This window comes from Numida meleagris, chromosome 19 (assembly GCF_002078875.1).
Source record: "Numida meleagris isolate 19003 breed g44 Domestic line chromosome 19, NumMel1.0, whole genome shotgun sequence".
Classification (NCBI taxonomy): domain Eukaryota; kingdom Metazoa; phylum Chordata; class Aves; order Galliformes; family Numididae; genus Numida; species Numida meleagris.
In genome coordinates, this window is record NC_034427.1 from 13,035,090 (window position 1) to 13,050,960 (window position 15,871).

General features: G+C 45.2%; 1 protein-coding gene across 2 annotated transcripts; it reads left to right on the top strand.

Moving 5' to 3' along the window:
• On the top strand, window positions 1,295–14,560 carry ZFP64 (ZFP64 zinc finger protein). 2 transcript variants are annotated; one of them, XM_021416551.1, is made up of 6 exons: window positions 1,295–4,615; window positions 5,036–5,275; window positions 6,537–6,698; window positions 8,088–8,150; window positions 8,693–8,944; window positions 12,547–14,560. In XM_021416551.1, exons 1-6 carry the CDS (start codon window positions 4,564–4,566, stop codon window positions 13,845–13,847), a joined length of 2,070 nt encoding a protein of 689 aa, XP_021272226.1. In that variant the 5' UTR covers window positions 1,295–4,563; the 3' UTR covers window positions 13,848–14,560. The 2 variants fall into 2 exon arrangements, with proteins under 2 accessions (XP_021272226.1, XP_021272225.1); XM_021416550.1 differs by lacking the exon at window positions 1,295–4,615 and adding an exon at window positions 4,625–4,776.

The window sequence follows — 15,871 nt, forward strand, 5'->3', positions numbered from 1 at the left end:
CTCAAGAGAGAGAAGCTTTCCCTCTTCGGTGACCGCAAGCCCAGAACCAAGTTTATATTCTTTTCTCTCAGTACTGTTGGGGGATTTTCATATCTTTTTAGTATGTTCTTCTATATTTATACTTGTATACCTCTGTTTTCCATTATAGATTTTTTTAATCTTTTAAAACTGTCCTCATCCAGGCAGTGTGAAAGGCAAATGGAACAACAAGTGGTATAATATTTTAAAGAGATTTCTCTGTTTGTCTCCTGTCTAGCTCAGTTCTCTTCCCATTACTTGAACAAGTTTGAGGTTTCCTTCTCTCTGAGCTTGCAAGGTAGGTTACGCTGCCCGGTGTGATCTCAGGTGGCAGGGGGCTGGCTGGAAGCCCCATCGGAAGGCAGAAGTCTGCCCATTTCTTGTCGTACATCAGTGTCTGTCTCCAGGAAAGCACTGAGGCCGTAGCTGTGCAGCGCAGTGCCCGGAAATGCCCGTCTCCAAGGCCTGATGAGGCCTGACTTTATTACGCCTCTATCTGACATTCTCTTTTTCTCTCATGATTGACATTTGTCTTTTCTGGGCCTTGTTTGCTTGAGCTGCACTTGTAGGCAGCCTGGAGCAGTGCAGTATTTTCATTTCTGTCAGGTTAAGGGTGACAAAGATTACACATGCATACTGATTTATGCCTTAAAGGCTGGAAATAGTGTCAAGTGTGATCTCAGCTGAGCTCTGCTCGATGACTCAAGTGCTCAGCACAGTGTTATACTCCCAGACATCAATCCTCATCCAGTGAAATGAAAGCTCTGTCCAGAACATCGTTCAATGAAGTCCTGATCTCTAAGTGTTATTAGTTATTAATAAGATAATAATGATACTTTCAATGTTCATGCCAAAGCCAGAATCGAGCCTTTATTGGCCTTAGTAGTGCTGAAAGACAAAGCAGTGAGCAGTGCCAGCCTCAAAGAGCTCTCTCCAAATGCGCACTACATAGATGGTATGCACACCTGCATACCATGCATACATACCTTGCACTGCAAGGTTCCTGTGCAGCGGTATAGCTGAATTATCTTTATATAGCCTAATATCTTCAAAGATGGTCTTAACAGAATTATATTTGCAGATGCCATGTGTCGGGAGTTCTTTGTAAATAGTAGTGGATCAGAAGGTGGATGTTATCCTAAAGATGACAGACACTTATTAAATATTTCATACTCTGTATTAGGCTGAAGTCAGTGATTATGGACTGTTTTTTCTTCTTCCTCTAACCATATAAGTAGAACAAATGCAAAATAATAATAATAATAATAATAAAATAAAAGGCAAAGAAAGAGTGATTTGAGGCCTGGTGTTCTCCTGAGGTATGAAAGGCCAAGGACTTGAACCTCAGGTGCCCACACTGCAAGCTGCTGGTTCTTCTTGTGCCGGTGTCTTTCTCTCTCTGGTTTTAACCTCACATAACTGCCTGGACCTGAAAAAACACTTCTCAACACAGACAGCATCAAAACGCTAATAGCCCTATGGAAAATATTCATGTGGCCCCACCTCCTCTTCCCCCACTGAGAAGAAAGACATCAAATTCCCAGCTGACTGCATTTGCAGCATTCTGGGAAATACCAGAGATGGGAAGAACAAGACAAGAGCGGTCCAAGACTGAACGTTTCCAGTTGCCTTCAGCCCTTGCCAGCATAGGAAACCGAGCAGTTTGTTTTGCTCCTGACCAACAAGACAGCTTTCTACAAAACAGCCAGAAGGAATGGTGGAAAGAGGTGGAGGGAACTGCTCTTTCAGATGCCAGTTAGTACTATATTTAGCTCTGAATCCTTTCCCTTAAGTAAATTCAACACATCTCTTCAATATTGTCCAATTTAATAATGAAGCACATGTTTCTAAAAGAGCTGGTAATGCACCAGACATGAAGCCATTCATATCTGACTCAGCACTGCAACCTCAGACCATCCATGTATCAATTAAATGTTGTTACCCTGACACCCGGTCTGAAACAGCAAGCACATCGTGGCCCAGCTGCAGTGCTCTGACCCGGCTGGATTTGTTCTGGCAGTCAGAGGGGGCACATCGCCTGCCTAACTGCCACTACAGTCACTGGAGAAATGAAATTTCACTTCTAACAAAACGTGCTCGTTCTTTTCTAATCAAAACAAGCAGGCTTGTATTCTAATGAAAAGGCATTAAACCAAGAGAGAAATAGATTACAATATGTTACATTATACTGCACGGTACACCTGACTGCAGCTGTAATTGGTGGATAGACAGACAGGCAGTCACTCTGTCAGCTTTAGAAATGGGTCACAGTGTTCTGGAAAAAAACAGCAAAATGAGTTAAAAGTCAGCTTTCAGTTCCACGGCTCTCTCTGCACTGTGGAAAAATAGATTTGGGTCGATCGCTCTTACTCAAAGATGTGATTTCTTTTGGATATACTCCCAAAACAGTCTCATCAGCACTGAGCATGTTCCCATTTCTGTTCTATGCTTTACAGGTACTGGCTGTGTCGCCGTACTAACATAAAAACATCTGTATTTCCAGAGTCAATGTAAACGCTTTGGTTTTTATTATTTCAGGAAAGAGGAGGACGCTGAATAAATTTGAAGCTCCTAGTAATGTTCCATGTTCAATGTGCATTATGTGGTGTTGATTTGGTTTCTTCTTCTTTAGCATTTTAATGTATTCATAAAATTATAAGTCTAAAAATGTTTTAAAATACATATGAGGTCTTGAACCAAGTTAGATCTGATCCTTGCATCTAGCATTATTGTGCTCCTGAACACAGTTAGCAGGTTTCAAAGGCCGGAACTAGGATTATCACCTTTTGTCTTATCTTGGCCCCCTAACAATCCCGTGTCTGTGCTATATTGTTTTGGCAAAATGGGTCAACGGAAATGTCAAGCAGACTCCACTTTCCCAGGAAAACAAAACTTCAGCTGTAATCTGAACTGGCATCTGAAATTCTGGGTATCTGCAGTGCCTGTGCAAACTGTTCTGAGTTTATTAATGAATGCACAGTTACTATTCAGCTATAAAATCGCTTAGGAGCAAAATCAAATTTGCGAGGAAATACCAGAAATAATATTGTTTCTTTTCTCATTCATGTTCGTCCATGTTGTGTGACCTTCAGTTCCCTGTGTTACTCCACTCTGCTCCCTCTGCAGCTGCTTTACCGCCGTCACCAGGTGTTTTCCTCGCTGCTGCTAGACAGAGCCCACAGAGCCCAGAAGTAATATTGGTGTCTAACACAAGGGTGAAGGCATCAGGAGCCTGAGCTGGATGCAAAGCGTGCCGAGATGGAATGTGCCTGTCGGAGACTTCAGCTGCCAGACACTGAGTCTTCACTGATCACAAGCAGACGGAGCTTTTTGTTTCTTTCAGACTGGTGAAATTCAAGCAGCAAAAGGCATCTACCTGAATTTAAAAATCATCTGACATCCTAATTTCCATCTTCCACTTAGTGTCCTTGAATAGCTGCATTTAAATATAGGGCAAGGCAACGCTTCAGTAACGTGGCACTCCCGAATGGCTGAGCCAGTTTGTTGCAGCACAGCACTGAAGGATGCACTCAGCACAAAAAAAACATCGCTCCCCTTAAAAAGGGTGTCATCTCTGTAAGGGACATTTAGGTCTGCGCCCAGAAAACCACTGAGAGAGGCTTCCCAGTAACTTCAGCAGGCAGAAGATTCTTATTTGGCCTATGAATGAAGCACATGCATAGGTAGATCTTTGAGATCTGGGGTGTGCATGACCAAAGGACGAGTGAGGGCTTGTGGAGGACAACCAGCCTGTAAGAAGGGGAGTGTAGGAAATGAAGTTGTATTTCTGGCAATGATACCCATTAAACGAACTTGGTTTTCAGCAGTTACCGCAGTGCTGTGCGAGCAGTCCGCAATCCCACAGCATGCGATCCTGCAGGACAGCTAATGCTGTGCGCCAAGCGCAGCTGCGAGCGGCCAAGGGGACTGCTCTGCTCAGCTGCGGCCTCGCCTCGAGTAACGTGTGCAGTTCTGGGCACCACAATACAAAGACAGAAATCCATCCGAGTACATCTAAGGAGGGCTGACAACGATGGGAAAGGGTCTGCAGGGAAAGAAACGAGAGGAGCGGCCGAGTTCGTTGGGTTCAGAGCAGAGGAGGCCGAGGGGAGTGGGGGGACAGCGGCAGAGCTCGAGGGAACGGCACGGAGGCGCGTCGGGGGGTGAGGGCAGGGGCTGCCGGCGGGCACGGCACAGGCTCCAGGGCAGCGGTCACGGCGGCGAGCTGCCGGAGCTCAAGAATCGCCGGGACACCGCTCACAGACACAGGGTTCGAACTCGGGACTGCCAGGGGCAGCGCTCGGCGGGAGGCAAACCCGCCACGCACGCGGCGCCCGCAGCGGCACGGCACGGAACGGGGGCGGTGGCGGCGGAGCCCGGAGCGCGGCAGGAACTGAGTGCAGCCGCAGCCCCGGCGCCGCCACTGAGCATGCTCGGCTCCTCCACATCCGCCCCCGCTCGGCCGCCCAGCGGCGGGGGAAGGCTCCCCGCCGGCAATAAGCCCCTCGCAGGTGGCGGAGGCGGCGTGCGGGGTTCGCTGCCGCCATGAACCCCGGCGGCGGGGGGGCGGCGCCGGCCTTCCCCGGCCCCGTGCAGTGTAAGTGCCGCCGCGCCCGGCGGGTATGCGCGCTCCGGGGCCCGCGCGGCGGAAGCCGACTCGAGCGCGGGTCCGGGCGAGGCCCCGAAACCTGAGTAGCGCAAGAAACAGGCGGGAGCGGAGCCCGGGAACCTGGCTGGGGGGGGAACCCGGGAATCTGGGTGAGCGGCGCCGGACGCCGGGAGGACCGGGCCGGGCGGGCACAGGGCCGGCTCCGAGCAGCGGAGACCCGGGGCCTGCAGCAGCGTGCCCGGCCATGGGAGCCGCTGACCGCGTCCCCGCGCGGCTCCGCCCCTCGGGCCCCGCGGCGGTGGCGGTGCACGGGGCGTGCGGCCGCGGGACCCCGCGCGCTCGGGGCGAGCAGGACCGGGCGCCGTCAGCTCTCGGCCTGAGCCGCCGGTCCCGGCGCTGTTCTTCCAGTTCCAGGAGGCACCACGGTGCTGGTGGAGCTCACCCCGGACATCCACATCTGTGGCATCTGCAAGCAGCAGTTCAATAACCTCGACGCCTTCGTGGCCCACAAGCAGAGCGGCTGCCAGCTCACCAGCGCGGCGGCCGGGGCCGCCGGCACCGTCCAGTTCGTGTCGGAGGAAACGGTGCCTTCGGCGCAGGCACAGAGCTCGAGCAGGACCATCACCTCGGAGACGCAGACCATCACAGGTAGCGCCGCGTGCTGCCGCTCTGCGCAGCGCGGGGTCACGGTAGCGGTCACGTGAGGCGCCGCGTGCACGCGGGCGCGGTGTGCGGCCCGCTGGGGTGGGGTGGTCGCCGCGGGCTGCGTTTGCCAGCCGAGATGCGAATTCGCTTCGGACGCCTCGTGTCTGACGGGTTGTGTAACAGTTTTGTGCAAGCTAATTGTCAGTGCTTAGGAGGAGCGATCCAATTGCTGTGCGTTTTGGGTTTTTTTTGAGAGTGCTCTTGAGAAGAAGCAGGCTGGGAGTTGCGGTCAGGCTGTAATGCAGGCCTGTTGGTGCGAGAACACTGCGTTCCTAGCACTGCTCCCGCAGCTCATTGGCAGGAGAAATATTGCTCAAAACTTCTGCCTTTGCAAAGCCTCAAAGGAAGCCCTGATCCTGCAGACGCTAAATAAAACTAGGATTTTGTTCCATGGGTAAAGGTTTACCCTTCTATATGTAGTGAAATTTTGTTTTATTTTGCACTGAGGCCTTACTAAAATCCAGATCTTTTAAGCTGGGTTGGCAGATTAGGACGGAGAACCTGGAAGAGCAGTGAAGCAAACTGAATTCAGGGCTCGCTTCCAGGAATTTTTATCCTGCAATCCCTCGCCTCAGTGTGGATTTTGGATGAGGTGCTTTTCTGCTTCATATTTACTCATCTTTAAAATGAGAGCAGTTATATCCTGCTCTTTTGGGGTATAACATTTAGTTGATTGAAGAGCTGGTACCTTGGCTGACAAAGCTTTACCTGTTACAAGTAGCAGCTGAAAGCAGTGCAGTTCAGAAAGAGGCTGAACTTTTTTTTTTAATTTCCATGATGCTTTTTGACAACATTAGCCATGTAAATAATTTGCTTTCTTCTTACTCCTTCGGGCTGTAGCACAGCCAGTGTTGGAAAAAAACAAATGGAACTTTATTAATGAAAGAATTGGACAGTAAGCAGAAGACAGAGAACGCTGAACAGAGCAGCCAGATAAGATTCAGAGAGGGAAACAGGTGGGCCTACTTGGGGTCCTGAAAGGTCCAGCCCTGGGTCTTGACAGTCTTCAGCTGATAGCGGGATAGCAAGGGAGAGAAAAGCCTTTCTCCTTTCCCTCTCCACCCTATTAATAAGAAGCCTTGAAGAGAAATCTTGCTGAAATAAAAATAACACAGATGTAATTAATGAGACTGGAAAATAACTGGAAAGATTTTACTGATTGGACAAGTTAATGATATCAAATTGAACTATTTTTCGTGTTTAGTTTCTGCACCAGAGTTTGTTTTTGAGCATGGCTATCAAACGTACCTGCCTAGTGAGAGCAGCGAGCCTCCGACTGCTGCTGTCGTCTCCACGCCACCAAAAGCACGTTCAAGAAAATCAGCATCTTCACTTACCCAGAAGAAATTAAACTGTTGGTATCCAGGTAGGATGTGGACTATGTTGTGCATGCTGATGCATGGGAACGCCGCCTGTCTTAGGCACTTACGGTGCATGGAACTTGGAACGCACCAGCTGAGGGTGTGATGTACTGCCATTGATAGCCATAGTAGTTTTGCTATGATTTCACACATCCTAGACTTTGGTGCTGAACTGTGACGTATTCTGGTGGTGCTCCATCAGGCTTGCGTATAGACACTGGCCTAGGCCTACAGCCATCACAGCGTAGGACAGAGCCTTGTCACATTACTGCTAACTGTTGTGAAAACTAAGTGTTCGGGGGCAGGCTGGGTGGGGCTTTGAGCAGCCTGGTCTAGTGGAAGGTGTCCCTGCCCATGGCAGCGGGTTGGAACTGGGTGATCTTCGAGGTCCCTTCCAACCCAAACCATTCTGTGATTGGGTCAGTCAGCATGTCTGTAAGGACAAGTTGAATGAAAGTATTTGGAGAACTTAACAAGTGAAGATCATACAATATGCAATAAACATATGAGACACTCGTGTAGATGAGTAGTGACATTAATGGGAGCGGAAGTTGTAGGCTCTTTCTTTTGTAAGCTTGCCTTCATTTGAAAGGTACATTTCAATTGTGTAGGTGATAAAAGATTTGTTTGTTTGTTTATTTACTTCTACAAAACAAGTGATGCAGGAAGCAGTTGCCCACCACTCTCCCAGCAATACCCAGTCCCCAAGCAGCAGCTGCCACCCCAGCCAACTCCTCTGACGTACAGTTTTTTCACATGATGCCATCTGGTGTGGGATATCCCTTTGGCCAGTTTGGATCAGCTGTCCTGGTTCTGTCCCCTGTCAGTCCTTGTGCCCTCTCAGCCCCCCCTGACTGGCAGGACGGTACAAGATGCTGAGAAACTGAAATGTCCCTGGCTCAATGCAGTGCTGCTCTGCAACAGCTAAAACCCTGGTGTGTTATCAACATTGTTTTTCTCCTAAAGCCGAAACACAGAATCATAGCAGACACTATAAAGAAAATCAACTCTCTCCTAGTACACACTAACTTGAAATCATACATGGAATTAGTTAGATCCCTCTGCCTCCCTTGTGTATTGTAAAAGGTATCTCAATTCCTAGGCAGACAGTGCAGAGAATTTATTTCAAAGCTCACAGAAGAGCTGACAAAAAATGTCAATGTAGAGGATGAATTGCCTCCATGAGGAAATAGTTAAAGTTCATGGGTGAGCCAGTCACTGTTTTAAGCAGATGTAGGGAAACAAGTTGGGGAATTTGTTTTGTGCAAAGAAAATGCTCTTGAGAAAAAATGAAATGCCCAGAATACAGTAGAATGTTGTTGTTGTTACTATTATTTTGTTAGATTTTTTCCATGAATTTAATGGTGTGCTTTTCTTAATCTTACTACTGTCAGGTTGCCAGTTCAAGACGTCCTATGGTATGAAGGATATGGAACGTCATCTGCGAACACACACAGGTTTTTATAGTTCCTTCATTTTACTTTTTGTTGGTTTTCTCTTTTTGACTTCTTACCAAAACAACATATCTATAGATAAATTAGCTAAAATACGCACTTCTGAACATTCTAGAATTGTAGATCTTAGTGGCTGAGGAATGGCCCCCTTTTAGTAAGCCACGTACCACGTCACAGCTATGAGACGTGAGCACTGTGCGTATGTTTAAAGTGTAGTTAAACTTCTGAGATGCAGACCATGTGTTTATCAGGTTGTGTGTAAACCTGTTCTGCTCTTAATATCAAAAAATTATTTCAGTGGTTTACCTGCCTTCCCTCAAAACACTAATTTCCAAGTCTTAAAGGCAGAAAGTTCCAAAGAGCCTTCTAAGTTTTCTGCACTTGTGTATGCGGCCTTAGCAGATTGGATATCGGATTCAGTTGTCGGCCAGTTTTTGAAAACTAATCGTATTTCGAATTGGAAGTGTTCAGTGGGGTTTGTTTTTCAGTAACATCCTTATGATGCAAAAATTCTTCACGTTTTGATGTTCTTCTGTTTGTTGCAGGAGACAAGCCCCATAAGTGTGATGTTTGCAGCAAGTGTTTTAGTCGCAAAGACAAGCTGAAGATGCACATGCGGTCTCACACTGGGGTGAAGCCTTACAAATGTAAGCACTGTGACTACGCAGCTGCTGACAGCAGCAGCCTCAACAAGCACCAGCGCATTCATTCCAATGAGCGTCCTTTTAAATGTCAGATCTGTCCTTACGCAAGCCGCAACTCTAGCCAGCTAACTGTACACCTCAGATCCCACACAGGTAAGCTTATACCAAAATCCTATCTGTAAAAGTTTGAAAGCTATTGGGAAGATTTTTAAAAGGTAGGCAGGTCTTGTCCAGGTGCCAGAAAGCGCCTGTTTGAATTCTCAGAAGCATGGAGGCATCAGGCTGCGGTGAATTTCTTGGATATAATCTGGTAGGACAAGACAGCTCTCCTGAAAATATGTAGAAGCAATTGGAAGACAGATCTGACTCTTGGTAGTTGTTCTTTTAAATTGATTTTGGAACTGCTTATTAAGTGTTCTTAATTTGATAGAACTTAACGGGAGCATCAAGGGTCTTATCTGTGTCTCTCAAGTCTGGTCCACCGTGTAAGAAATAGTGAAGTTATTTTTGGACTTTTAAATTACAGTCCAACCACTTGTATCAGTGGAAGCTTTAGCTGCATAGTTTCGTTTCTTTCATCGGTAAACTTGCTAGTAATTAGCAGTTTAAGCTGCACCTTTTTTGACCTTTCTTTATGGTACTTTATGTGTGCAGGGTGGTAGATATTAACAGTGGAGTGTGATCAGCTGGAACTATATTCTGCCCACATCATATTCACTCTGTGGATAGAAAGCTTTAGCTTCCACACTTACAGACATTGTATCATCTTATACTTAACCTATTTGTCTGTTTCTTTTTCATCAGATTTCACATTTATAGGTTGTTCCTGTAAGAGATTTGCTGTACAGTTCTCTTTGTACGCTTTTCTCTCTGTGTTGTTTTTCACCTAATCCAGGTTTTAGTTTCTGTGTTGTCTTTTATGTATTTGATTAGTTCTGTGAATTTTAGCTGCAAGGTGGTTATGGTTCAGTGATTACTAGATTAGCTTTGAACCTATCTCACATCTGATTCTGAATTCAAGTACTAAACAACATTAGTTCAGTTGTGTGCAAGATGGGATTTATTTTGAGTAGATAAAAGAAATAAATCCCCGGTGTACTGTGAAGGAGGGGAGGGTTAAACCAATCTGTCTCTAGCAGAAAAGAATCTTTTATACTTCACAAATCTGCTGTGATGGAACAGGCAGGACTGTCAGGCAGCTGCTTGACAGGTTTCCTTCTTTCTCTCACTGCACATGAAGACGTGATGGTCAATCAAAATGGTACTGGGTGTTGTGGGAATGATCTCCTAAGTTGGTAACTGCAGTAGTTGGAGAATATGGCTTTGCATTTCCTGCATGTAATGTAAGAGTGTGCGTGTGTACGCATTTATGTACGTGAACAGAACTGCTCTGAATTTGGCTGTGGGAGATCATCTGAAGGATTGTGATGCTCTTCTGGGGTGTTAAATATTGCAGTAGTTGGAAAGGGATTTCAGGCTTTTTTTCTTTTTGGCAAGTCAGTCTGTTGCTTCTTAAGCAAACAAATGATGCTGACATTCAAGTCAAGGCCTTAGTTTGGTTGTCTGTACCATTTCTCTGAAGCTTTATCCTTTCTGTTTGTTTGCTTGTTTTATAAAAAGACCTTTTTTGATCAACTGAAAGGAAATGCAAGAATTTAGAAAGTAATAATTTCATCCTTATTAGGTTACAAAGCTGTTACGCACACAGCCAAGCTCAGGGGATGAGTAAGACTGGTATCTAGAATACATTCCTTACTACAATAAAAGTAGTCATTCTGAATGAGGTGATGTCATCTATGTTGCTCAGAGTTAGATCATCTGCGTGGCATTACTTGTTGAACTGGTCATCTAAAGAGCAGATTCCTGTTAATTTGAGTAGAAAAACTCTTAAAACCAATAATTCCAGGATCAGTCACTCTTTTTTTTATTTATTCTTTCAGCGTCCGTAACATATGAACAGAAATGTAAAGAAACTGATGTAACAGACCACTCTTTAAATTACCAGAACAAACATGCTCTGCTGTATTCAGTACAGTTATTAATTCTTTTTCTTACATTATGCTGCCCAGTGTGTGAAAATTAACTCGTTGAAATATATACAGTGCCTTCATCAGTGAAGCAGATAAGAATTCAGTAGCTGAGTATGCAGCTGAGACTGTAAAATAAATGAGATGAGCAAACAGTGCATCTTCCTGAATAAAATCTCTATAATATAGATAATACACCATGTATCTAAATGATTAAGCAGATACAGGAATTAGCACAGTAGGCCAGAGCTTGATATGAAAAATACGCGGCTAAAACTATGACACACGTAGCTAGATTAGCAAATGTGCCAGGTTATACAGCTGTCTCTGTGAAAATTAACTTATAAAATAAAGTACTTATTTACAGTTTGATTGTTAAGGAAGAAAAACGCTTGTTGAACCAAGCATGCTCTCTTTCTCCTTCCTCCACCAAGCATGTCTTAGCACCCAGGAACACAGTTATTCACTTTTTCACAACAATGCCAGCAAACGTTGTGCTCGGGTCATTTGGAAAACCACGTATTTAGGGTAAAGAAAAAGGTGAGGGGTGATATTCAGCAGGATTGGTGTATTTGCTTCGGGTTTGTTTATTTTTCTTAGTAACTCTAAGCAGTTGTTTTTTACGCTGGAATTGACGGCGTTCTGATTGGTGGATGTACAGCTCAATTTGGCCACGCATGTTGTGACACAGGTCTGCAAATGGAGAGGTTGTGGGGTTGGAGCCAGGCAGTGCACGTGGTTTTTTGGTGTAGGTATCAACATGAACTGGCTGCTAACAGTCTTGCCCTTGAGTACGTTAATTTGCCATGCTTTTGTAGTTACGAGTTTGACTTAACTTTCAGTTAAATAGCTTTGGGGTCAGGATTACTCTCATAAAAATTAGGCAGTTATGAATATTTTATGTATCTGTTTGCATGAATGTGAACTATACTGCGTGGATACAAACTGATACTGGATGTTCTTGAATCTGTAGAATATTATTAGCTGTGATGCAAATTCCTCTTTCTCGGTTGCTCTAATGCTGGAAAAACACATTTCTCTGGAGCCACATATTTACATGCATGTTTCGTTAGTCTCCCATTTCTCTTTTTCAGCTACTTTTATGTATCTGTGATCTCCCCCGTTTCTGTATAACTGTAGCAGCACTGTTGTTCCTCAGTCTCCTGACATTGTCCATACACTTCCCCTAGCATGAACATAAGCTTTCACTGCTATTCTGTTTCTGTAGTAGCCTGAAACTTACCTGGGCTCAAAGTTAACCCAGAAGTCTCACTGCAGATCTTGTACTTCAGGCCTGAGGTATGCACGTGTTCATGTTCTTAGACTTCAAAAATACAGCAGCTGTTACAGTGTTTATTTTAAATGATTTTTTTAATGCTAATTGAGGCACTGTTGCTAAAGAGGGACAAATGAGAAACTCCAGTTGCTTTGTGGAGTACACTGGACTGTTTTACAAACAAAACGAACTAGAAATTGAGGTTATCTAAAACACAGATGAGAACAGTAAGTGTGGGCAGGCTTTCTCTTGAGAGTCTGCACAGAAATATGCCAGACCAGGTGATAAATGTTGTGCTCTTAAAGTTCCCTGCATCTTGGAAAATATATTGGAACGTTACAGATATTTAGAACAAATCAACTGTATGCATTTCACTATAGCCTTGGTCTCTCAAGGAGAAAAATGGATCTCTGTGTCTCATCTGTAACTTGAAATGTGTTTCTTGTTGATAGGAGATGCTCCTTTCCAATGTCAGATGTGTCCTGCTAAATTTAAAATCAACTCAGACTTGAAGAGGCACATGCGTGTGCATTCTGGTGAGAAGCCTTACAAGTGTGAGTTCTGTGAGGTTCGGTGTGCTATGAAAGGAAACTTGAAATCACACATTCGTATAAAACACAGCATGGAAAATACTCTCAAGTGTCCAGAGTGCGAGTTTCAGTGTGGAAACAAAACGAGCCTTCGACACCACATAAGAACTCATCAGCCCGAGCAGCCAGTGAAGTGCTCAGAGTGCAACTACTCTTGCTCCAACAAGGCAGCTCTGAAAGTACACGAGCGAATTCACTGCAAAGATCGCCCTTTCAAATGTGAATTCTGCAGCTTTGATACCAAGCAGCGGAGTAACCTGACAACTCACGTGAGGAAAGCTCATGGAGACAAAGTCAAGACCAAGAAGCAAACTGTGGAGAAGAAAGAAGGAGACAGGCCAAAGCAAGGTGGCTCTAGGCAAGTTGCCAAATTAGATGCCAAGAAGGCATTTAAGTGTGATCTGTGTGACGCTTCATTTGTCCGAGAAGATTCTCTTAGGAGTCATAAGAAGCAGCACAGTATGTACAGTGGATCTAAAAATAATGAACTGGCTGTTCTGCAGCTCCAGATGGATCCCGGCCGCCAGGCCAGTGCCCCGATTACTGTCAGTCACCTCCAGGTCCCGATTCAGGCTGCTCAGGTTTCTCCATACAATGAGGGGAGGGTCAAGATCATTGTGGGTCACCAGGTCCCCCAGACCAACAATATCGTTCAGGCTGCATCAGTGAACGTTGTGCCCCCTGCGTTAGTCAGCCAGAGCCAGGAGGAGCTCTCGGCCAACAGCCGCTTGCAGCTTCTGGGCCAGGTCAGCCTGCTGGCCCCACCGCCGCCTCCCATCTCTCAGAGCGAAGCAGGGCCCGTGGCCCAGCCAGCGGTTCTTCTCACAACCCATGACCAAAGTGATGGAACTGCTTTACATCAGACTCTGATTCCTGCTGCCACCGTCAGCAGCCATGAGGCGTCAGCAAACCAAGCTTTCATCACCAGCTCAGGAATCAGCTGCGCTGACTTAGAAGGCCTTAATGCTTTGATACAGGAAGGAGCGACAGAAGTGACTGTGGTTAGTGATGGAGGCCAGAGCATTACCGTGTCCACTTCGGCCCCCCCTCCTCCCATCTTCTCCTCATCCTCTCACACAGAAGCCCCTAAGCAGACCTACTCCATCATCCAGAGTGGAGCCCATACAGCTTTACTGTGTCCTGCAGACTCCATACCAGATTAGCCACAAAGGAACTAAACAAATTTCAGCAGAAATGCATAGGGTGCAAGTGAATACAGAATGTGTCCTATAAAGCCAAATACTCACATACACGTTTTACATGTCTGTACATGGAAACATACATCTTGTATGTGGAAAAGAGGTGTCTGTATTTATGTGCCTCTGCTGAAATTAAGTCTGTGTTCTTTGTAAAATGTGTTGCATATTTCACTAAGCAGTCAGCTTCCCAGAATATGATTCTCATATCGTGCTGGCTAAGAAAACGTCACCTTATGATGAATTATCTTCACATCAGACTACTTCTTCCCTGTATACACAAAAAGATACAGGAAATAGATGGTCCAAGCCACTCCAAAGTATACTGTCAAGTAAGGCCTGTTTGGATCGCATGCTGTGTATGCATTGAGTGGATGTGGCCAGTAGCTGATCTGTAAGAAATGTCTACAACCAGCACTAATGCAGGGCTAGGAAAGGTTGTGACCTATTCCTTAGTATCAGTAGAAGCTGGTAGCGTGTGATGCTTGATCTGGAAGTTCTTATGCAGAAGACCAAGTTAATTGTTTTTAGAAGACAAAAGAATTCTGTCCACTCATCAGTAATTACTAAATTTGTTAGCAAGGTCACTATTGCGAATCATACATGTGGCGCGATGATCTGTGTCAGAGGCACCTGTGTTTTAAACAGAACAACCACAAATATATTTTTTACAAACGCTACTAAAGTTTTGTCTTTATTTGGATGTTATATGTTAGAAGTTGCATGGGTGGAAGAAGTCCCTTCCGTGTTGGCACTGTTCTTTTTAAGTTAAAGGGGAAAAAGGAAAAAAAGAATTCATTCAATTAAAAATTATAAAATAAAAAGACTGTAATCCAAGGTTTGCAACTCTAGCATAATTTCAGATTGCCATGAGATAGTAATTTACCATTGAATGATGTGCATACCTAGAACGAGTGAATGCTGGGCTGTATTTTGTATTACACAATATGAGTTGTATTTGACAAGTGTTCTTGTAGCTAGTAATACCATCAGTGCAGCATTACCCAGTTGAAAACAGGCTCTCAGCTTGGGAAAATAGACAGCTCTGTGGGTCCGTGGATCTGCAAAAACGAATGATCATTTCACAGCCAGGCAGCATCCCAAGGACAGCTGTTAACATGCATGAAGGCTGGAGAGAGGCTGTTATCAAAACTAGCTCTGAGATTCCCTCTTGGGGAATCAAAGTCAAGTTAAATTTTATGGTATTTGCTAGTGGAAGACATTGAGTGATGGCTCTATGTGCTAGAAACATGCTTGGGAAACGTAATGAAGATTATATCATTGGGGCCGTGTTCTGAATTGGTCTTGTTTGAGTTTTTTGCTTGTTTGTTTTGTTGTGTTGTGTTTTCCAGCCTTTATTTTGTGTATGTGGGGGTGCTCCCTGCTCCTTCCTTCTGTGTGTGATGTACTTGGTGTACAGCGTGAGGCTTCTGACTTTACCGTACAGGTAGGAAAATTCCATCGTAACCTGCAAGTACAGCTTGTTCTTGAAAATGCATTTTTTGTTCACGGGTTGCTTAAACCTGAATCTTCCAGTAATGCTGTCTTCATTATTTATGGGAAATAGTATTTTTGGAGATCCATTCTGCCTGCCTAATCCTTCATTCAAAATTCATGCCCTTTTAGAACAGAAGAGAAAACTTTCCAAATAATCTACGTTTTAGGGTCTTCTGATCTCTGGTGTGAACTGCCTGGCAGCGTGTCCTTCCACTTACAGATGTTAGAAAAGACCACGCATCAGTTAGGGGGAGATGATTCATGAATGCTTAATTAGAGGTATTGTTAAAGACTTCTTTCCTAGCCCCGTGCTGTATTTCAATTGAAATGCGTGGCACGGTAGCAGTTCTTCGCTGTTAACCTGTCTCCAAGCACAAGTGTATGTGCATGCATCATTTAAACCTTCGGGCTGTGGACAGTTCGTGTGCCGTGGTCCAGCAGTTGCTGTAAACACCAGTGGAAGGTGGAGCACGTCAGTCACACGTCAGTCACAC